At 45.1% G+C, this 21,931-nt stretch overlaps 1 protein-coding gene across 1 annotated transcript; it reads left to right on the top strand.

Moving 5' to 3' along the window:
- The first annotated feature begins 1,035 nt into the window (after positions 1 to 1,035).
- Positions 1,036 to 20,596, top strand: Plekha3 (pleckstrin homology domain containing A3). Its single transcript, XM_051166347.1, has 8 exons — positions 1,036 to 1,175; positions 5,477 to 5,593; positions 7,528 to 7,683; positions 11,093 to 11,229; positions 11,822 to 11,986; positions 14,517 to 14,560; positions 16,709 to 16,824; positions 20,244 to 20,596. Exons 1-8 carry the CDS (start codon positions 1,136 to 1,138, stop codon positions 20,366 to 20,368), a joined length of 900 nt encoding a protein of 299 aa, XP_051022304.1. The 5' UTR covers positions 1,036 to 1,135; the 3' UTR covers positions 20,369 to 20,596.
- Positions 20,597 to 21,931: the final 1,335 nt, after the last annotated feature.

The raw sequence follows: 21,931 nt of genomic DNA, 5'->3' as shown, positions 1-21,931 counted from the left end.
AAAAACCAACCAAACAAACCAAACCAAAACTTGGTTCCATTTTAACCCTTTCTTTTTTAATCTTATTTATTTGTGACACGTTTCACTTTGTAGCCCTGGCTGGTCTGGAATTCATAATGTAGACCAGGCTGGCCTCGAACTCAGAGAGATCTGCCTGCCTCTGTTTCCTGAATGCTGAGATTAAAGACATACATCACGATGTACGGCATAAAACATTGAAAGAAAATTGCGCGCGCGCGTGTGTGAATGGCCCACGTGTAGATGTCAAAGGGCAGTTTATAGAATCGGGTTCTCTTCTTCCACTGTGTGGGTCCCCAGGATGGTACACTCGGTCATGAAGCTTCTGGAGGAAGCGCCTTAGCAGCCTACATACTACTTTTATGTCCCCTCTCCCCTTCATTCTTTTAAGAAAGGGTCCCACGTTGTAGCCCAGGCTAGCCTTTGGTCATCTTCCTGCCTCTAGAGAGCTGGGATTACAGTGTCAGGCCGCTGCAGGCAGCTTTTCCTGGAAGCTACCCTCCTCCTGTCCCTGAGAGCGAGCACTGGCCACGGGCAGCCCTTGATTTTATGTAACAAGACCAGAAGGAGGCGAGGCCTGGGCCGCCATCCGGGGCAGGGCGGCCCGGGGGGGGGGGGGGGGTCGTGCGCAGGCGGCCGGCGATGTTCCGGATGCCGGGCGACCTGGAACCGGGGACCACATCGCTGGTCCACGGGGGCGCGCGGCGCAGCCTCGGGCGCGCGGCCGTCCCGCAGCTCCGCCGCCGCCGCCGCCGCCGCCGGGGAGGGGTTTCGCGGGCCGAGCCGGCCCCTTTCATCCAGGAAGTGAAAGCGACGTCGGGGTCAATGAAAACAAACCGGGAGCCCGGGGGAGAAGGAAGGCGGGCGCGCAGGAGGGCAGCGCCGGGGCTTGGTGGAGCGGCGGCGGGGGGCTGGGGTCGCCCCGGGGCGGGGGGAGGTCGCCGCGCCGTCCCCCTGCTGGGGATGTCCGCGCCTGGCGGCCTCCGTGCAGCACGCGGCGCCCGCCGGCCGGGCCTCTGAGGGCCGCCGGGTCGGGGCGGAGGGCTGCGGGCCCGCGCCTCCGCAGCAGCGCGGCCGGCGCCGGGCTAGGAGGATGCGCGGCGCCGGGCTCTGAAGCATGGAGGGGGTTCTGTACAAGTGGACCAACTATCTCACAGGTACGGGGCAGCGGGCACCCCTGTTCAAGCCGCGGGACTCAGTTCCACACCGGATCTCCCTCCCCACTCCACCCGGCTTCCTTCGTCCCTCGTGGGGCCCATCCCGGGCCTCTGGGTACGGGAGTTCGAGACCGCGCACCGTCCGAAACCTGCGCACGCATCAGAGACCTGCGACGTCCCTTGTGTCTTGAAAATAGTTCCCCTTCACTCTTAAGTGTGTTCTTAAAACGTCTGCTTTTATCCGCGCTCTGTGGACAGCATTTTGTTAACTGGAGAGAGACAGAGACAGAGAATATCAACTCATTTAATTTTAAGATTTTTTTTTATTTGATTCTTTTACCGTTTCTTACACTGGTTTGAAAGTCCACTTGTTGAGGTTGTCTGAGCTCACCAAGTGTGCTGTTGGAAGCCGTGTTCAGAGACGAGTGTTCTTAGGGACTGGTTTTCAGTGAGGTTTGGGGATTCGGGTAATCGTCGCGAGACACAGCGGAAGGAAGCACATTTTCAACACCTTGGGAGTGCGTGCGGGTCATTGTGAGAAATAGTTGGAAGTGCAACACAGAAAAGAGCAGGCAAGTTTCACTGATGATGTAGTTAGAAAGCTGTTTGTGTAGAAATGGGATCATTAGCAACAGCAATATCCCTGCCCCTGGTATTGGGAGTCTGGCTTTGAAAAAACACCCATAATTCAAATCCTGTGATTTCCTCTATAACCAACACTAAAAGCAAGTGCACGATTCATTCTGGATCCCGTTTGTTCAAGGCCTGGGGAGTTAGCTGTTTTTGTCCCAGGGGTACCTTCCAACACGGAAGGACAGTCACTCAGTCTGCCCAAAGTATTGACCCCCTCAGTCATGCTGTGATGACTCAACTAGCGTCCACCTATCTTACCTTGTGGGAACCTGCAGGTAAATTCTGTAAGGGCTAAATGCTTGTTTGTATCTGGCTAGAGCCAGATTTACGATAGCAAGTGGTTTAATATTCACAATACACTGAAATTTTCTGTTCAAGTGAAAAAGCCGAACAATCATGTAACTGAACGTATTTATTGGAAGCGTAAGACATCAGGCAGAAACTTTTTCTAAGAGTTCTCATTGGGGCAGCAGCGAGCACAGAGTGCTGCGTGGCGGTACAGATAGTTTCTTTGGAAGTAATGCCAGAGGAATATTTTCAGCACGGCCCAGAGCAATGGGCAGTTACTGCCATGAGTCATAATTGAAGGGGAAATTTCACTTGGGGTGGATTGCGCTCTTGTGGGAGGGGTCCTCCTCCCTGTGGGACTGAGTACCAACACACACTGTGGCTTTAGTTTTTATGGCTCATTTTAGTTTAACATCCAGTAAGCATTGTAGAGCTTGTGCCGTCTTTTGTTCAGAGTGATCCTGTTTTTTAAATGTAAAGTTGGCCTCCACGGCATGTTCAATTTAGTGTCACCTGGGTCACAAGGATGAACAGCTGTTTGTTCTGACTGATCTTTAAGGACCCTTCAGTGCATTGACAGTGTTCCCACTTTTTAATTTTTATTTATTTATTTGTTTGTTTGTTTGTTTATAGCCTGTGTATCGTAACATTTAGTAGCTTGAGGAAAACTGCTTGTAGAAATTGAAAAAAAGGAAATAACCTTTCTCAGTAAAAGGAATCACCAATCCCTTTACTGTACTATAAATGTGTCGCTCAATTAGAGGAAGTTAGGTTTTCTTCAAAGAGGTCTGTGGAGGTAGCGAACAGGAACAGGCTTGACAGAGGAATACACTTGGCCGCGTGGCTGTCTCAGCCCCTCCACATTCTAAATGAGTCAGTCATTTTGCTCACAGTTTGTTTTGGAGAGCTGTTGCATCATCATAAGGCAGTAGCGCACACTAACGCTTCTTGAAAACCAGAATTTGGCTTACAGGCCCAGGTGGACCGGAAGTGGAAGACCGTATTTTCACCACCCCCTCTTTATAATTTGTTTGCCACGGTGAATTAGTATCTTGAGAATAATTGTATTCATTAATTCATTTTTTTCAGTCATTGTAGACATAACATTTAAGATTTACTTTTGTTGTATTTCCTCTCACACGCTAGGCAAGTGCTGCCCCCATGCCCCCCCCTTTTTTTAATGATTTAAATTTTCTCTAGACTTTGATGTGTGCTTGCTGTATTTGATGACTGCCGCCCCACCCTTCCTTCATTTATTTACAGTTCTGTGCGTGCGTGCGTGTGTGTGTGTGTGTGTGTGTGTGTGTGTGTGTGTGTGTGTGTGTGTCTGTGAGGGAATGCATGGGATCCTTGGAGCTGGAGCTAAAGGCAGTTGTGAGCTGCCTGGTGTGGGTGCTGGGAATCGAACTTGGATCCTCTGGAAGAGCAGCATAAGCTCTCAGCAGTCCCAGATGTCTCTCTAGCCATGAAAGACTCAATCTCTTTTAAAGCGCCTGCTGTGTGCTAGGGTGTAACCCTAACCCTGAGGGACAAGGTAAAGTACACATACCACAGGAACTTTTCCTCTAATTTGGCAGCCCTCCCTAAGGAATACAGTGTTTATAAACATGTATTTTCTTGGTGCCTGAAGTTATTTTTCTGAACGTGTGGGTATAAAATGTGCCCCCATTTTTTAAAAAGCAAGATGTAGAAAGAATAATTTAACTTGTTTGTATTGACTCAGTGTCCTACGGCTGTGATAGAATACTCTGACAGAAGCAACTTAGGATAAGAGGACTTTATTTGCTCTCAGTTCAGGTTATAGTTCGTCCTTATTGGGAAGTCGCAGTGACAAAGGCAGCTGCTGACATTGTGTCCCAACTCAGGAGAGAACAGTGAGAGAACGCTAGGGTGCACCTCGGTCTCCATTTTATACCACCCAGCTTTCCCTGACCAGGAGTAACCCTGTGTTCTGAAGTATTAAGAAGGGTCCTCATAGTCAACTAGCGTAACCAATACAGCCTGCCTGCGCCTCATTAACGAGTTTGTTGACTTGGCAACTATCACCGTAACACAACATTGTCACTTCAGAAGCGTTGCCGGTGAACTCTCAGCTCTATGTCTTGTGTCAAGTGTCTAAGGACGAGGTGTCCGGTCTTCTTGGTGTCTTCTGAACCTGGAAAACATGGGCTTACAAATTGTTTAGCAGTCTGTGGCCAGAGCGTTCCAGTGGTGGCGCGTCTCAACGTGTAGACTGCCCACACTGCATTGTGACTCCGTAGTGTTGGGAAAAATAAGGACAGGTGCCTCGCTTCCGGCGTGGCCACTGTGGTGTTAGTGGGTGAGCTGCTGCTGTCTGTTAGGAGCAAGTTTGATAAGATTCCAGGGGCAGGATGGCGAGGCCAGTACTCGGGGAAGCCCTCACTCTTGGGTACAGACTTTGCTTTTGAAACTAGTCTGATAGCTGTGTGCTTCCGTTGCTGGGGAAATGTCAATGAATGAGTGAAGTTGACAGCGCGTCTGCCTTAGCTGTGTCGCAGAGCGGAAGGGAAGGAGGGCGGCTGGAAGTCTGCTCTCTCTATAGGTTACCATGTCCACATTAAAACGGTGGGCTTTTCTTTACGTTTCTTGTGTCTAAGCGCATTTGCTTAAAGACAAAATCTTCTGTCAGGAAAGGAAGGCTGTACTGCACATGCAAGAGTTGGCCAACTTGTTCAATCACCTGTTTTGGAGAAAAGTTTTAGAGACTTAACTGGGATGAAAACATTTACTTTAGGTTAGCCACCAGGAATGGTAACAGAACGGGGGTGGGGGTGGGGCGGCAAAACCTCCGTTTCCTGTAGGTTTTTTTTTTCCCATTACAAGATGAGCAACCTTAATCTGGAATGCTCTCGAACCCAAAGATTTTTTGTTTTTAAGTGCCGAAGGGACACTGGCAAGTAGAAACCACTACCCATGACTTCGTGTGACCGGGCACAGTCAGAAACAAAACTCTTACGGGAAGCCATGATAGGTAGTAGGAATGAGCTGCACATGGATTTCGGGTTTTAGGTTTGGGTCCCACTTTCCATGTGTCTCATATGCATATGCAAATCCAGAGTCTGACATTGGAACCACTGCTGGCTCCAGACATTTTGGAAAAGAAATGTTAATTCTCCATCTGTTCTCTTGGAGGAAAGCGGGGCAGCTACTCTGGGCTTGGATGGAGCTGTGGCTGTGGTCTTCTGGGTTGTGGAAGAGAAGTTTGTGAGCTAGAACAAAGACAGTCCTTATCTGTCTAGAGACCGAAAGACACTTTGGGCAAATGTTGGCCGTTAAACCTTTCATTGTGTGAGAGTCCAGAATTAATGCGGCATGGTTGAAATCTGTTGCTAACTTGTTTTGAATTCTGGTCTTTGTAGGTTGGCAGCCTCGCTGGTTCGTTCTGGATAATGGAATCCTGTCCTACTATGACTCACAGGATGACGTCTGCAAAGGGAGCAAAGGGAGCATAAAGATGGCAGTGTGTGAGATTAAAGGTAAGGAAGCCGAGGCTCTGCAGCCTGCGCCCAGGGAGGAAAACACATGTTCCCAATCATTTACCCATTTCCAAGCCCTCTTTTTAAATAATCAAGGGTAGCATATAACATGATTGAACACAGATTTATAAATGTCCCCTGCATTGAAATTCAAATTAGCTTTTTCCACTGTGACTTGACAGGTGATTTCATGTGGTATCTACCTGCGTCCTGTTTCTTCCTCATGGAGAGATTTTGGGAAGGTTGGAGCTGGGCTCTGTAGCAGAGGCAGGCTATCTCTGGGGAGGGAATTCAAAGTTTGGATTCCCGCTGACTGGAGTTGAGTGTTCTTGGGTGATAGAGATGGTTTCCTTTTCTTCCCAAAGGGGAAGTTGTCTTTCTCATGGCGCTCTCTCTCACAGACCATGGCGCATTCTTGCCTGTGGCAGGAGTGTGTGGGTGAAGGTGGGTAGAGTGAAATCAGATAAAATGATAATGAGGAGATTGAAATTCTTCAAGGAGCCAGCACCAGAGGAATTAACATTCAATTCCCTCCAGGCCTTTCTCCTGTCCCCTCAGAGTTTGAACACTTCAGTCCTGCATGGGGGCTTGCTCAAAGCCAGCAAACCTCTAGAAGAATCCTCTTGTCCTACGCATTTGCTTATTGAGGTGAATGTGCACTACATTTCCAGGGCAGGATTGATACTGTTGGCATGATTTTATTTCAATTCTATGTAAGATTAGCCAAGGAGGGAAGAAAGATTTTTTTCCGTGTTTCTTTTTTTTTTTTTTTTCCTTGCTCTGAGTTGCTGCTGCTCTTCTTCTCCTCCTCTTCCTCATTTTTAATTTTTAATTTTATTTTGTGGTATTGGTGTGAGGGTGTTGAATCCTATGGAACTGGAATTACAGACAGTCTCAGGACTGGACCCAAGGCCCTGCACATGCTAGGTGGCTCTTCTTGGATCTCTTTGGCCATGGAGAGTTCTTAATAATGTTCAGCTCTTCAACCCTCCCATGTGCTCCTTGGCTGTAAATGCCCACTTTTCCTTGTTGTATGTGTGGGGGAGGGGGATGAGCTCAGTCTCTCTGTTATGTATACCTCATGTCCAAAATGGACTCCAATAAAGTGTACTGTTCATGTTAACAAGATGTCAGGAGCTCATTTCTTGGGCCGAACATGTGCCTAAGTGGCGGAGACCATGTCCTACATGTCCTCTTTTGTCCCCTTTCAGGTCTTTGTCCTGTTTTCTGAACTTGGCTCTTTCATATTGATTTGTAGCTGTTCTTTGTATAATGTGATGAGTTTGCAAATTTGTCGTCCCACTCTGTTTTACTTCTGATAATGGTATCATCTGATGATCAAAATCCCAGCAGAGGTACATTATACACATGTAGGGAGATGGCCACAGTAAATTAATCTGGAGAGAACTGTATGACTGTGGTGACACACACTCGTAATCCTAGTACCGGAGAGCCAAGAAGAAAGTCTGAGGATAGCCTAGTTTACATAGTGAGTTTCGGGCCAGCCTCAGCTACATATAAGACCTTATCACAGGTAGTTAGATAGACAAACAAGTAACTGCCATACAAATGAAAATAAAAGATCTGGTAACCCACATCCCTGTCCTGAAGCTGGTGTTTAATTTCTCAGAGTAACGCTTTGTACTTGGGTTTAGTGGTCTTGTGGGTGGTCCCCCCACCTACCCACCTCTTCCCCGGGAAGTGATGTCTTGCTGCGGACAATGTTGAAATTCTGGTATGAGTAAAAGTGAGTCATCTGTCTCACGGTTGTATGCCGGCACTGTTGGTGTTAGGGTGCCTCTGGGGCTTAGAGAGTGGCCCTGGTGGTGTGCTGAGCCTCAGTTTCCTCTAAGTGTGTGAAGCATCCACTCCTGTGTGGTGTGACCCCCTCCGGATGCTTGCGTCTGTAACTGTGTTTCTTTGTGTCATCACAGTCCATTCAGCAGACAACACAAGGATGGAGTTAATCATTCCTGGAGAGCAGCATTTCTACATGAAGGCCGTAAATGCCGCCGAGAGACAGAGGTGGCTGGTCGCCCTTGGGAGCTCCAAAGCGTGTTTGACTGACACAAGGACTGCAAAAGAAAAAGGTGACGACAGGTTTTTTTGTCACAGCTGCTTTGTAAGCATACGTGTACCTGGCCACTTTCAGGAATCAGAAGGAAATTTCTAACGTGGAATGTAAGAGGAACTTTTATTCGCCTGAATAAAAGTTGGAAGCTTACTGCTAACCCAGACCTAGTCCTGGAAGCTTCTGGCCTCTGTACAATCCAGTCTAGGCCTAGAATGTTTTCAGCATCTGAGATTTACTGCTGCATAAGCTCACCCTTTCTAGTTCTTGAGCTCTTGCTGACTGGTTCAACTCAGCTTTCTGGCTCAAACTTCTCTCCAAGCTGACTGATTCAATCTGGCTACTCTCTCAGCCTCCGACGACTGAATTGCTCTGCTTGGTCTCAAACTAACTTTAGCAATCCGTTCTAAACTTCTGGCTCCTTCTCATTCTCTGGCTCATCTGTCTTTACCCGTGTCTAGCTTGTTCTCTCTTCAACTGTCTCTGTAAAATGGTCCTGGTAAAACTGTCCCCTCCCCGCCCCCATCTGTGCTGCTGCTCCCTTTTAAGTTAGTCACCTCTCTTTCCTCTCTGTTCTCCTGAGAGTTGGGCATATCCTATTCTGTCCTATCTCTGATTCGTCACTTTTGTCTGCCTCTCAATTACACATCAGTCACTTTCAAACACAGCTGCTTCTTTCTTCCAACTAACTTTACCTTCATTTTTGGGATTAAAGGTGTGTACTAAGGTTGTGTCTGCATTCCATTAGAGTAGCCCTGTTGCGGATTAATCTCTCTACAGTACAAGACTTATATAAATATATCACCATAATATGAACTTTGTAAACAACAGGAAGGTCTAGGTTTAGGAGAATCAGTTGGTAGCCAGTGCTTTGACCAGATGGTACATTATGAGGCCAGTGAAATGCTTACAAGGAGGTTTAATGCTATGGGAAACTGTCCTTAGTTAACAGGATCTGAATTTAGTCCCCAGCGCTCGCATAAAGAGCAAAAGCAAGGAGGCACATACTTCGAATCCTAGCCCTGAGGGGCTGGAGACAGGAGGATCCTGGGAGCTCACTGGCCGGCCAGCGTGGCTTCCTCTGTGGGCTCTAGGTCAGTGGGAGACCCTTTCTCAGAAGAGGGGGACGTCGTTGTTGAGGTTGACTTTGTACACACATATGCATATAAATAATTTTTAAAAATTAAAAACAATCTTAAGCTAACTTTGTGAAAACTACAAAGTTGTAGATGTTAGAAAATATATGAATTTATGTAAAAGAAAAATGATTGATAAAGTACGGCTAAGATTAGGACAAGTAGTAGCTAAAGGACAGGAGTAATCCAAATAATCACAGATACCTGGATAAATAAACAGATGTGGTGCCTGTGCCATGGAATATTATTCATCCTTAAAGAGGAAGGGAACTGTGGCACATATTACAACTTAACTTTAAAAGCATAGTCTTAGTGAGCAGGCCTGTCATGATTGTTCTCATTTCAAATACCAAGCATGGTGAGATTTATATAGACAGAAAGGAGAGCGGACCCCAGAGGTGATGGATTCAATTAGAATTCTCAGGAAGGGGATTTTGAGACTGTCTAAATAAGTAAATACCTAAATAAGATGACGAAGCTGTCTAAATTAGTAAAGTAGAAAAAGGAAGGAAGGAAGGAAGAAAGAATAATAGTGGTATTAGTGCTTACATGGAGGAAGACTAGGCTAGTGTTTAGTGGGTACAGAGTGTCTGTTGGGAAAAAAATAAGAATTTATGTAGGTGGACAGTGGCCGTGGTTGCATAGCATTTGAATATTCTTACTTGTCACTGAACTATACATTTAAAGGAATAAATTTGTACTGCGTATAAGTCGCCATTTTTATTTGTTTATTTTTAAGGCACAGGGGCTAGAGAGGTGGCTCGGTGAGGGAAGTGCTTGAGAACTGGGCTTTGGCCTACCAGAATCCACATAAAGCCGCGTGGGTGTGTCTGCCTGCTGTGTGGATGGATGCAGGAGACCCCAGTGGTACCCTGTGGAGCTAGACTAGCTGTACAGGATGCTCCGGGCCCAGTGAGAGGTCCATTTCAGTCAGTAAAGTAGAAGAACAATCAAGGAAAGGCGCCTGATGTCAACCTCTGGCTTTGACACCTGATGTCAACCTCTGGCTCTGACACTGGTGTACATGTATATTCATGCCACCACACACGCATGCACACCCCACCCCACCCCCCAATGTAATTAAATTTGGGAATGATTGGCTTAGATCAGATATGCAGAGTGCTGCCTTGCTGTTTTCTGACAGGAAGCAGTAGCCCTGGCTTGGCTTAGCCACTTTAGAAAGGCCAGCGTCTGCTGACTGTGTAGCTGCCGTTTTTTCTTCCTCCATAGCTTTTATTTCTGCCTTTAAAGGTAATGGCTGGTAAATGGCAAGGAGGCTGGCTGGATGTGTAGTGTGTCCACAGTCCCTAAGGACAAGAAAGTAAGCACTGCACTAAAATTTGGGGGAACAGTAAACTGTGAAAATGGAACCGAGAGGAAGAGAATTGTTAGGTGTTGGTGTGCAGCAGCTTTTCTTACCCCAAAGCCAGCAACGTGAGTATATAGAATGTACACCAAGCAAAGCTGGAGGGAGCTGATTCCTGGAGAAGCATTTGGTACGTAGGTAGGTGAACTGCTGTTTTTAATATGTTAGAATTTCACAGGTTATTAATTTATATATTAAAAAAAAACACTAATACCAGAGCTGGGGGAAAAAAAGTATGAGGAAAAGAAAAATGCCAGTTCACAAGAGGAGAGGGAGAGGCTTCACGTGGAAGGAAATGAGTGAGATGTGATGGGATCGCTGTGAACTAAAACACTCAGGCGCAGGCCAGCAAGGTGTCTCAGTGAGCGCAGGTGCGCGTGTACAGGCCTGGTGACCAGAGTATGCTCCCTGGGTCTCACAAGGTGGCAGGAGAAGCAGCAGCTCCTTAGAGACGTCTCCTGCCCTCTTCACATGGGTCACACACACGTACCTCTCCCCAATCCCAGACTCGTGTGTGTTGTACGTGTGTCTGTATATCTGTGTGTGTCTGTATGTGTGTGTGCATGCGTGTGTGTGTGTGTACGTGTACGTACATGTGTACATGTGGAGGCCAGAGGCTTATGTTGGAAGTCCTTAGTCTCTCTCCAGCAGGGTCTTGAGCTAACCCGGAGCTCAGTGACAGGGTACACCAGCTGGTCAGTAAGCCCGAGGGTCCCAGTGCTAGGATTACACACCACCACCGGGCCCAACTTTTTTTATGTGAGTTCTGAAGATGCGGCTCAGGTCTTCATCTCTGTGCAACAAGCATATTGTTGCCTGATCCATTCCCTTAGCTTCTGTTGCCTGCTTTTTAAATGTGTTTTTTTATTATATTACCAAAGGATATGAAAACGACGTAGCTTGATAATTGTATGTGTTTCTTTTAGAAATAAGTGAGACCAGTGAGTCTCTGAAAACCAAAATGTCGGAACTTCGCCTCTACTGTGACCTCCTGATGCAGCAGGTTCATACGGTGCAGGAGTTTGTTCACCACGATGAGAAGCGCCCATCTCCCAGTGTTGAGGTACTGCTTTTCCCTCGGATCCCTCTGCGTGGGGTCAGAGTCTGCCATGGACTGCATTGGGGCATCCTTAGCCTAAGCTCCTTCAGATGACATCCCAGAAGCAGCATCCCAGAGTCACTTGTAGGTGTCGGAGCTTCCTGCTGTGTCCTCTACAGCGCTTCCTGAGTTCTCTCTCCATGCTTGGGCATCAAGGCCTGTCTCTGCAGCCACTCGATAGTTAGGGGACAAGGCTCAGGAAGAATCGCAAAGAAGCATTGTGACCTGAGTTCTCTGGGCCAGTTGTATGACAGTAGACAACTGCTGAGTTGTTGTTGTTTTCTTGTTTATTTTCCATTTTAGTGACAAGAGATTTCTTAGCTTCCCCCCCCCCCCCCCCTTTTTTTTGAGACAGGGTTTCTCTGTGTTGCCCTGGCTGTCCTGGACTCTTTGTACACCAGGCTGGCCTCTAACTCACAGAGATCCACCCGACTCTGCCTCCCTGAGTGCTGGGATTCCTGGTGATGTTTGTTAGCTTTAATTAATTTCCTCACTTGATTCTCGGGATGTGCCTGATTTCCCTGAGTCTGCTCAGTGCTTATGTGTAATTTTCCAGAACATGAACGAAGCCTCCTCCCTACTCAGTGCCACCTGTAATACATTCCTCACGACCCTCGAGGAGTGCGTGAAGATAGCGAACTCAAAGTTTAAGCCCGAGATGTTTCAACTGCCTCATCCGGATCCCCTGGTGTCTCCTGTGTCGCCCTCTCCTGTTCAGATGGTTGGAACTTCTTGTTTTTCTTCTAGCAATATACGTATGGGTGAAATTAAAATTGGTGCGTGCGTGCGTGTGTGTTCATTCTTCTGTTGCTCTCAGTCTCTCTTTTCTCTTTTCTCTTTCTCGCTCTCTTTTTTTTAAAGATTCATTTATTTACTATTATATATATACACAATGTTCTGCCTGCATGTACACCTGAAGGCCGGAAGAGGGCATCATATCACATTACAGATGGTTGTGAACCACGGTGTGGATTCTGGGAATTGAACTCAGGACCTTTGGAAGATCAGGCAGCATTCTTAACCACTGAGCCATCTCTCCAGGCCTAGCCTCTCTTTTCTCAATGTCCTAGCTTTCTTTGTAAGACTGGAAATGGGAAGTGTGGAGGAAGTAGTGGGAAGTGTGGAGGAAGTAGTGGGAAGTGCAGAAGAAGTATTGGGGAGTGTGGAGGAAGTAGTGGGAAGTGTGGAAGAAGTAGTGGGAAGTACAGAGGAAGTATTGGGGAGTGGGGAGGAAGTAGTGGTAAGTGCAGAGGAAGTAGTGGGGAATGGGGAAGGAAGTAGTGCATAGGTTGAATTGCTTTGACCTGTGCTAGTAACGGGCCCTCTCAGCTGGGAGGTGCAGCACAGGCACTTACAATGCTTTGATCTCTCCATTTTGAAGGGCTGAGAATGGCCACTCTAAGCCATTTGCCTGTGTGTGCAGAAAGCATTTTAGTGCAGTGTGTGTTGGGAGAGAGAAAGCTAGGCACTGGTGTGTGCTTGGTAAAAGCATTGTAATAGAGTGACGTCTTATTCTCGAGGGGTTGCCGGTCAGCAAAGCTGGAAACTTCCAGTGGGAAGTGTTCTGCCATCAGCATTTGAATTCCCTGAGTAAGCAAGCTATTTAGTTCCTCTGTGAAATGTCCTCTGTGTCAGAAGGTCACTGTGCAGTGTCCGAGGCGCTAATGTTGGTGCTCAATGTGAGTTCTTTTCATGACTCTGCACACCAAGCACTTTGCCGTTGGCAAACTCTTTGTGCTTGTCCGGCGGGCACGCCCTCTCCGGCATGCCCTGCGGAGCAGCCTGTGGTGAGATGAGGTCTGAGGGTGCTGCACTGTTTTCATGAAGTGGGCCTAGGAGCCTCTCTGTGGAGGAGGAGTGCACCTGGCTATGTTTCAGCAGTTACGAGATGACGACTGTGCCGAGAGCAAGCTCACTCCCGTGTTCTCTCACCCACCCCAGTGAGGGCGGTCACGGAGAGGGAGTAAAGGTCACGTCCTGCATCTGAGTCTCATCCTTGTCAGTGAGTGCTGGACCAATAGTGTCCGTGCAAGTAAGCCTTTTGGTCACATGGACTGGGGACAGTTCAATTGATTTAGTGAATGAGGTTTTTCTGTCTCAGGCAGGCAGGGATCCTCCGCTAGGACCCAGGCCACAGCTGGTTGTGAGCTACTCCATGTGGGCTCTGGGAAGCAAGCTCAGGTCCTGCCTGTGAGTAGCACACACTCACACTCATACTCACCCACACTGCGGAGTGTCTGTCTCCCCAGTCCCTTGGAGGTGACCAGTTCTAAGGGGGGTGACTGTGAAAACAGATGTTAGTGTCCACCTTAACTTCATGCCTGTCATTGTAACTAGAGATATCCGCCATCACTTCAACTGGGGTTCTTGTTAGCTGGCAGCTGACCCTGCAAATACAGAAGGCATTTATACAACATGTTAGATGTGGGTCCGTGTATATAAGCCATGTTAAACCTTTAGTATAAACAGGTTTCCTGTCACCTTGTTAAACTGAAATAATCTGTTTTATTAGTACTAACCCCCCCCCCCTTTTTTTTTGGTGGGCAAGTTGGATCTTTTAAATTATGTTTGTGTTCATTGTATTTATTACCTGTTCTGCTTAATCAGACATTTTTTTTTCTCCTTTTAACATCATGTCATTTGGACTGCTGTTATATGTCCTGTCTGGTGGGCAAACATTCCCGAGCTTGCACCCTCAGCCCATTGCTTGTTTGAACACGTACTTCAGAGACCTGTTTGAGGTTTAGGGTTTTTCCTGAGTTCTTTACAGACTTTGCGTACTAACGCTGCCCTCCGTGCAAGCCGCACCGGTACTCCAGTGTACGGACGCTGCCTGATGATGAGTGGCAAAGAAAAGCTTTACTGCCACGCTCTATCTGTGCCCTTTAGAATAGAGAGGAAAAGACATTTATTAAGAGTATTTTCTGGTTTGCCAGATTCTATAATAAAAATGGTTTTTAGATTAGTTATGTATTTACTATTCTTTATACTTTTACCTGTTACACAATACATACATGATCAGAGTTGTACCATTATTTTGCTTTGTGTTGAGAAATTTTCAGTTACTCGTTATTAGGGAGAAAGTTTGACATTGTGTTGAGGTTGTGGCCTGAGCCTATAGAAGATAAGTGTGTTCTCCAGGCATCTAGTTCTCTGAATACATTTACGTTAATTATGAGAATAAATTAGAGGTGCCTTATTCTCGCTGACTAAAGATCGAGCTAAGGCCTTTTTCTGTTTCACATCTCTAGATGAAGCGTTCTGCCAGCCACCCTGGTTCCTGCAGCTCGGAGAGGTAAACCAACCATTCCTTCCGACTAAATCCCGTCGGAGCAGCGTCCTCAGGCCAGGCCAGCTGTTGTGGATGTCAGCTCTGCATGGCGTAGCTCTGGTAGTCCTTGGGTCAGGGCCTGGCTTCAGAGAGGAGTGTGGAAAGGGAGCCCAAGGTGGCGCCCTACTGGCTGTTGCGGCTTCTTGGGCTTTTGAACTAATATCAAGAAGCACGGGCCGCTGAGAGGGCTCAGCAGGTGAACGTACTTGCCACCAAGCGACATATTTTGTAAAAGAAAAAGAAGGAATAAAATATATCAAGTGATGGGTAGAGAGAACTTTGTATTTGATAGGTTGAACGTTTACAACTGGGGATACTGTGTCTTGGCGTTCTGTAGAACCTTGTATTCATGCTAGACTGCTATTGAGAAAGCTCAGTGACGGACAGAAGCTATATTCATATTAATGCTGTAAAAAGTTTGCCCTGCTGTTGGGACACTGTGCTTCCTAGGCATGCCCTGCCCAGATGCTGGCCACGTCCTCTTCTGTTCTCTGGCAAGTGAGGAAATTAAGTTTCCTTAGCACTTATTTCTCCACGCTGACTAGTAAGTCCAGAGCCTTGCTATTGTTTTGCCTTTTTCCCTGGTAACTATATAATCCTTGTTGAATTGATTGGCTTAGAGGAAGCCAATAATTTATATATAACCATCCCTGTCAGGGTATAAAGCATTAAAGGAAACAAAAATGAAAACCACAGCTTTTTTCTTTTCTTTTCTTTCCATTTGCTTGTTTCTTACTTTTTAAATTTTATTTTATGTGCGTTGGTTTTGCCTGCATGTATGTCTCTGTGAGGGTGTCAGATCCCTTGAAACTAGATTTACAGACTGCTGTGAGTGGCCATTGTAGGTGCTGGGAATTGAACCCAGGTCCTCTGGAAGAGCAATCAGTGCTCTTAACTGCTGAGCCATCTCTCCAACTCTAGGTATATAAGGCATTTTAGCAGCTGGACTTTACAGAACAATGGAAGCTAAATCATTCGATGGCAAACATTTATTTTGATGATAGAAAGGTTTCTAAGTTGTATTTTTATCCATTTTTCCTTAGAAAATGAGTTACAAAAAGATTAAAAAATAATATTTTTTTTAAGGTTGTACAATGATATTGAGCAGACATGAAGCAGAAGCCGAGATGTGGTTAGATAGTAGGGGTTTGCTTCTGTATTTGCCTCTTTAGACTGGATTTTTTTTTTTTAATTTTTTTTTTAAAGCCAGTGCTCTTAAGTGCTGAGCCATCTTTCTAGCCTGTAGACTGATTTTGGTTTTTTGGAGTTTGTTTTGTTTTGTTTGATTTTTGTTGTTTTTGTTTTTGTTTTTGTTTTTTGAGACAGAGTTTCTCTGTGTAGCCTTGGCTGTCCTGGACCCACTTTGTAGACCAGGCTGGCCTCAAACTCACAGATCTCCGCCTGCCTCTGCCTTCCTGAGTATTGGGATTACAGGCGTGCGCCATCACACCCAGCTCTAGACTGATTTTTTAAAAAACAGTTTTGTTTTGGTGACAGGGCCTTATGTAGCACAGGCTGGTCTCATACAAGGTCCAGCATGCCTAACCCTGATCCTCCTGCCCTTAACTTTGTTAGTGCTGGGAGTACAGTGCCACCAGAGCCACCATCTCTGGTTTAGGCAGTGTTGGGGTTCAAACTTAGGGCTTCATGTGTGCTAGATAAACACCCTAAGCATACTTAGCCCTGAAAAAAATGTCTTTTCTAGCCTCCATTTCACCACCTTGCCCTTCTGTTTCTGCTGTCAGTGAGCTTCCATCTGAACATCTCTCAAGTTTTTGGCCTCCCCTTCAGCCTGTTTTTTTTTTTTTTTTTTTAAAGGCTGACATTAGACATGTATACTTGTGAAACCCATAACTTAGTTCTCAGATAGTCTGCAGCTTCATTGCACCCTCTTCCGGTTTAGAACGTGGCCTCTGAGTTACTGAATTCCAAGTAGACCCATTTGCCTCCACACTTCCCTCCTGAATGAGTGACACGTTGCTGAGCTAAGACAGCAAGCACAGGAAGAGCTCCTCGTTTGTTTATAGAGAAGCCGATTGAAGTCCCAGTGAGGGTAACGGTCTTTTCCTGCTTTAATGTCCCATAGCCTAACCCTTTTTATTTAATGTGCAGGAGTGGCTGCTCCATCAGAGAACCAGCATTTGTCCTTCACCGACTGCCTCAGCGACGCCACAGAACCTACTCGGACACGGACTCTTGTAATGACGTTCCCCCTGAAGACCCAGACAGTGAGTTCCACAGTTGTCTCTTCCTTTGGCCACTGCAGCCAAGCTGTTGCAGGTCCTTGTAGTTTCTGAAGCATACTGTCATTGGATGTCATTGGGGCACCTTGCTCTTAGGTGGGTTCCTCAGAGCGAAGTGAACCCCCACAGTCCCACAGATGTCTGCATGTGCTCTTCCCGGTAGCTCTAGTCCTCTGTTTATTCTGGTAAGAGTGCTGAAGATCACTGGTAGACACTTTCTCTTAGAGACATATTTATTGAATATAACTTTATTCTCACGACGTTTCCATTTTGAAGTATTACAGAAAAATCACTAATTGTAGGTAGAATGCTAGAGGAAAGTAAAGGTCTAAATTGACAGAGAAATTGGCTACGTTACATGATTTATCTGCCTTAAAATGGCTAAAGAAGGTGATTTTGTGTGGCTGTTTTAAGGCCACACCCATCTCTGTACCTTTCTCCCTTGCTTCAGAGGCTTTAGGAAAGCCTCGTGATTTCTGTTAAGATTCATACTTCCCTCTGGGGAGCAAGGTTTTTCTCAGTGGGTCAGGATGTACCTCGTTTGATTGCGGGGACCACGGTTTTCAGCGAACACAATGTCCTATGCTAACGTCTCAGTGACTAGAGTGCTACTGGTTCGATTCGTTACCTCCTGTGAAGCATGTGGGAGCGTTCCTGAGGAAGGGACACATTGTTCTTCAGGAGTTCACTGGGCACCACAGTTGTCTGGAACATGGGTCTGACTTGCCTATGGAAGTGACTCAATGGGGCTAGTTCTCCAGACAGCTGGTCAGAGGGTAGGATGAGCCGGTGCTTGGGCCTCTGCGGTTGTTTTGGTATTTTTTTTGTTTTGTTTTGTTGCTTTTTTGGAGACAGAGTTTCTCTGTGTAGCCTTGGCTGCCCTGGACTTACTTTGTAGACCAGGCTGGCCTCGAACTCACAGCAATCCACCTGCCTCTGCCTCCTTGAGTGCTGGGATTAAAGGTGTGTGCCCCCACTCCCAGCTTCCTCTGTGGTTTTGAATAGATGAAAAACCAGTGGCCTTTCTTCACTTACCTAGAAACTTAGGCAGGCTCGGCTGGAGGGAGACTAGCGTGGATTCCAAACAGAGCTGCTGACCACTTTCAGATACTATTTGAAAACCTTTTTCTTTGTTTAATGTGTTTGTGTGTGAAGCATATGTGTATTTGCATGTGTGGGGGCCCAAGGCTGAGTTGGTAATCTTCCCTCACTCTTTACTTTTTTTCTTTTGGGAGTGTGTGTGTTTTAAGATAGGGTTTCTCTGTGTAGCCCTGTCTGTTCTGAACTCACTCTGTAGACCAGGCTGGCTTCCAACTCAGAGATTCCCCTGCCTCTGCCTCCTGCTGAGAATAAAGGCTTGTGCCACTGTGCTCAGCTTTCACTTTGTTTTTGAGGCAGGGTCAGTAATCAAGCACAGAGCTCACGGATATGGCTAATCTCTTAGCCAGCGGGTTCCTTTTGGTTAAGCAGCAATCACCTTAAGTGCCGCCATCTCCTTAGCCGGTTTTGCTTTCTATATAACTCTGGCTGGCTTGTAACCTATTATGTAGACCAGGCTAACCTTGAACTTCCGGCAATCCTGCTTCTACCTCCCCAGTGTTGGGATTAAGGCACACACTACCATACCTGGGTCATTTTTAGATATTTAGAAGGCAAAACATTCACTAGCTTAGTTGTTTAGTTGTTAGGACTGTTTCTTTCATTCTCTCTCTCTCTTTTTTTTTTTCTGATTTAACTTCTATTTAAAAAAAATTTTTTTTAGATATACATTTATAGTATTACACATATATACAATAAGCTACATATAGCAAGAAGTACCACAAGGCGATCAGGAATTATATAAATGTTACATTTATAGTGTTTTGGTTATTTGTATTTGGCATCCTTGAAAAAAACATCTTTCCTATCTTGGTGAGTCTAAAATTCTTAATGTAAACCAGTATCTATTGTATCTCTATCAACTTAAAAACGTCTATCTAGACCTAAAACCATCTTAACCCCTAAACAAGTAAGCTTAATTGTAAAACTAAACTATCTGGACTTCAACACCATCAGAGAATTGAGAAGGAATAAAATTAATTACCTAAGTAAACAAGGAGTGCAAGCTAACAGCTTCCAAAATGAGAAAACGACAGAGACAGTCACCCAAAACTCTCTCTAATGGTGGAGCATCATCTTCAGCCTCCTGGCCCAGTACATCTGACAGACAGACCTTAGGACTGTTTCAAATGAGTCACACATACATATCATGCAGATGTATGTTTCAGTTTACCTTAAGCCAGTGGCAAGGTGACAAGTGTCACCCTTCAGTTTCTTTCTCTTTATGCTTAAGTTAACAGTTTAGTTGACAAAGCAGAGAATTAATATATTGTATATATTAGTAATGTGTATATTGCCATTATCAGCTGGCTGTTCTTTTGGTGATAGTATCTTGTAGTCCAGGTTGGTCTTCAACTCTGTGCATAAGAAGCTGACTTAATTCCTGACCCTCCTGCCTCTACCACCACCATGCCTGATTTATTCAGTGATGGGCCTTGAAACCATGAACCCTGAGTGTAGTGTGACCCTGAGCTCCCATTCTGTATGAGAATATTGCTCTATGAGAATATTCTTGTGAGGTGCTTTTGGTTTTGAAAGTTTGCTTTTAAAGATCAGAAAAGTAGAACAGAACAGGCGTAGTGGCTCTTGGGAGGCTGAGTTAAGCGGATTGGTATGAGTTTGAGCTCAGTTGGAGAGGTGTGTCCTGAGTTCTAGGCTACCCTGCGATACAGACTGAGGCCTTGTCTCCAAGAACAAAACCTAAGTAAATAAACATAAATAAAAGAAGACAAATATTGTGGGGGAGCCTTGGTAAATCAGACAACGCATGGGAAGTGCAGCTACCCTGGGATGAGTCAACAATACTCTCATTTGTCTGTTCATCACTGGCAGCTGTGAGCCATGTGGGGAGGGGGTCTTCGGACATAAGACGTCTTGCTGGTTTTGCCCACAAAGGGTCAGTTCTATTACTAAATGGGTGATCGTGGAAAAATCAGGTATTTATTTATTTATTTTTTTAAATTTTTGTTTATCAGAATATACTACTGGCATAAGGACCATCAGGCTGAAAAAGCAGTACCTGGCTTAAATTCCTCTCAGCAGGTTGGTGGCCCGTAATGTGCCAGCCTTGCTTCTGGCAGCGTAGGAAACACAATTCTGCCTCTACTAATTACAAAACTTGCCTTAGCCATGCTGAAGTTTCTCCTCGTGACTATTAGTGATGGAAAAGTGCGTTTCTTTATCAAACAAAAGGTTGTCAGGAAACCAGTGGAATTTCGTTTCTCTGAACAGACCTGAGATGTCTGTTCACCGAGGCCGGGGGTCAGCGTTCTTTAGATGTCTAACCTGTCAACCACTTTCCGCAGGACCTCTTCACTGTTCAGGAAACACACTTAATGGCGATTTGGCATCAGCAACCATTCCTGAAGAAAGCAGACTTATGGCCAAGACACACTCTGCATCTGAAGATCCTCTTCCACCCTTCTCCTGAGGAAACGGACACACCCTGCTTCCTCTGAGTGTTGCTATGCAAAAGCTGCTGTAACTAAACTGTTCTGGGGTGGCGTTCCCCTCTCCTTAGGATTTCTCTGCACTTTATAGAATATTGTAAACAAACGACCCACATACTTTTGAAGTGTATTTTATCTTTCTATAGTTTACTTGCGAGAGTATTTTCCTAATAACTTCACAGTATGAATGTGCATCTTTTTTTTTTTTTTTTTAAACAAATGATGGTGTAACATTTTGACATCCATGAGGACAAATGTAGATATTTTTCTAAAAAAAACTGTGAGGGCCTGACAGCTTGGTCAGTGTGTATTGTAGTATATAAACATGAAACCTCGCCAGGTTTGTTTGACAGAAATGTGATAGATGTAACGTGTGCCATGGACCAAAAGGTCACTTCACCCCAGCTTAAAATTAATTACCACAGCAGCTTGATGGTGATTGTATACTCCTTTCAGCAAAAAGGAAGCATTTACTATTTTAAATGTCTTTAGCCCAAATACCATGACATATTAAACATTTAAAAACAAAATCAGATTCTGCTCTCCTTCGCATGTGAAGTTGACACTACTGATTTGTCAATACCAAACATCAGGTAACAGTATTTAATTTTTTTTATTTATTTATTTTCTTATTGCATCAAAAGATGATTATGTCCTAACTTTTATGACCTCCCCAATGTAAGATGTATATGCATTGTTACTATGTACATTGTTCTAAGGTAAGAGAGGCAAGTGTCTCAGCAACCTTGTTCGTGCACACCAGAGAAGTAGATGCCTTTCAACAGAAGAGGATTTTAGTGTTTTCCTAAGTAGGCGTCAAGCCGCTGTTGTAAGGCGTGGTTTGCCACTCTTTGGCATATCTGGACACATTTTTAATTTATGAATATTTATACAAAAAAGTAATTCTGTCAAGATGACTGTTCTATATCACTTGAGAATGGCATTATTTAATTAAAGAACAATTTGTCTTTTTTTGGTAGTGCCTGTCATATATGTTACCATCTTTGCCCTGTAATCTTTTCATTTTACATCACCCTGGGGTGATTTTTTTTTTTTTTTATCCCAGAGTCTTGGGTGAGCAGCACTTTAACAAAAACTGGCTTCATGTTTTTAAGTTAGTCATATTTAATAATAAACATGGCTTTTACATTCAAATTTATCATATAGTACATTGTATGTCTTATATTCATTGCTATTCTGTCTGATCCTTATTAAATGTCTTCAGTGTTCTTTATTGATTTTATTTTGTTTTCGTGTTCAAGCCTAAAGGTGAACATACGTTTAGCTTATATTTCCTATGAGTTTAGAATGGGAGCCAAATATTTAGCAAATATTTGATATTTACTAAGATGAGTGTGTACTTTTCCCTAAATTTAAAACCATTATATATTCTGTTCAATGGAAGCGGCCACTTATAACTTGCAATTCATATGTTCAATATGGAAAAAAATTGATGATACAAGTTTTCATAGAAAATGGGTGGTCAGTCTTTTTCTTTTTTACACCTTGCAGAATATGGTGCTTCTGATGTTTTTCTGGTAGTT

The sequence above is a fragment of the Acomys russatus genome, chromosome 24 (genome assembly GCF_903995435.1).
Source record: "Acomys russatus chromosome 24, mAcoRus1.1, whole genome shotgun sequence".
Lineage (NCBI taxonomy): Eukaryota > Metazoa > Chordata > Mammalia > Rodentia > Muridae > Acomys > Acomys russatus.
The sequence above is the reverse complement of the archived record's forward strand: the minus strand, read 5'-3'. Positions and strand labels throughout refer to the sequence as shown.

Coding starts and splice junctions, on each gene's coding strand:
- Plekha3 (XM_051166347.1), top strand. CDS start 1,136: ATGGAGGGGGTTCTGTACAAGTGGACCAACTATCTCACAG. Junction 1,176..5,476: donor GTGGACCAACTATCTCACAG/GTACGGGGCAGC, acceptor TGGTCTTTGTAG/GTTGGCAGCCTCGCTGGTTC. Junction 5,594..7,527: donor GGCAGTGTGTGAGATTAAAG/GTAAGGAAGCCG, acceptor GTGTCATCACAG/TCCATTCAGCAGACAACACA.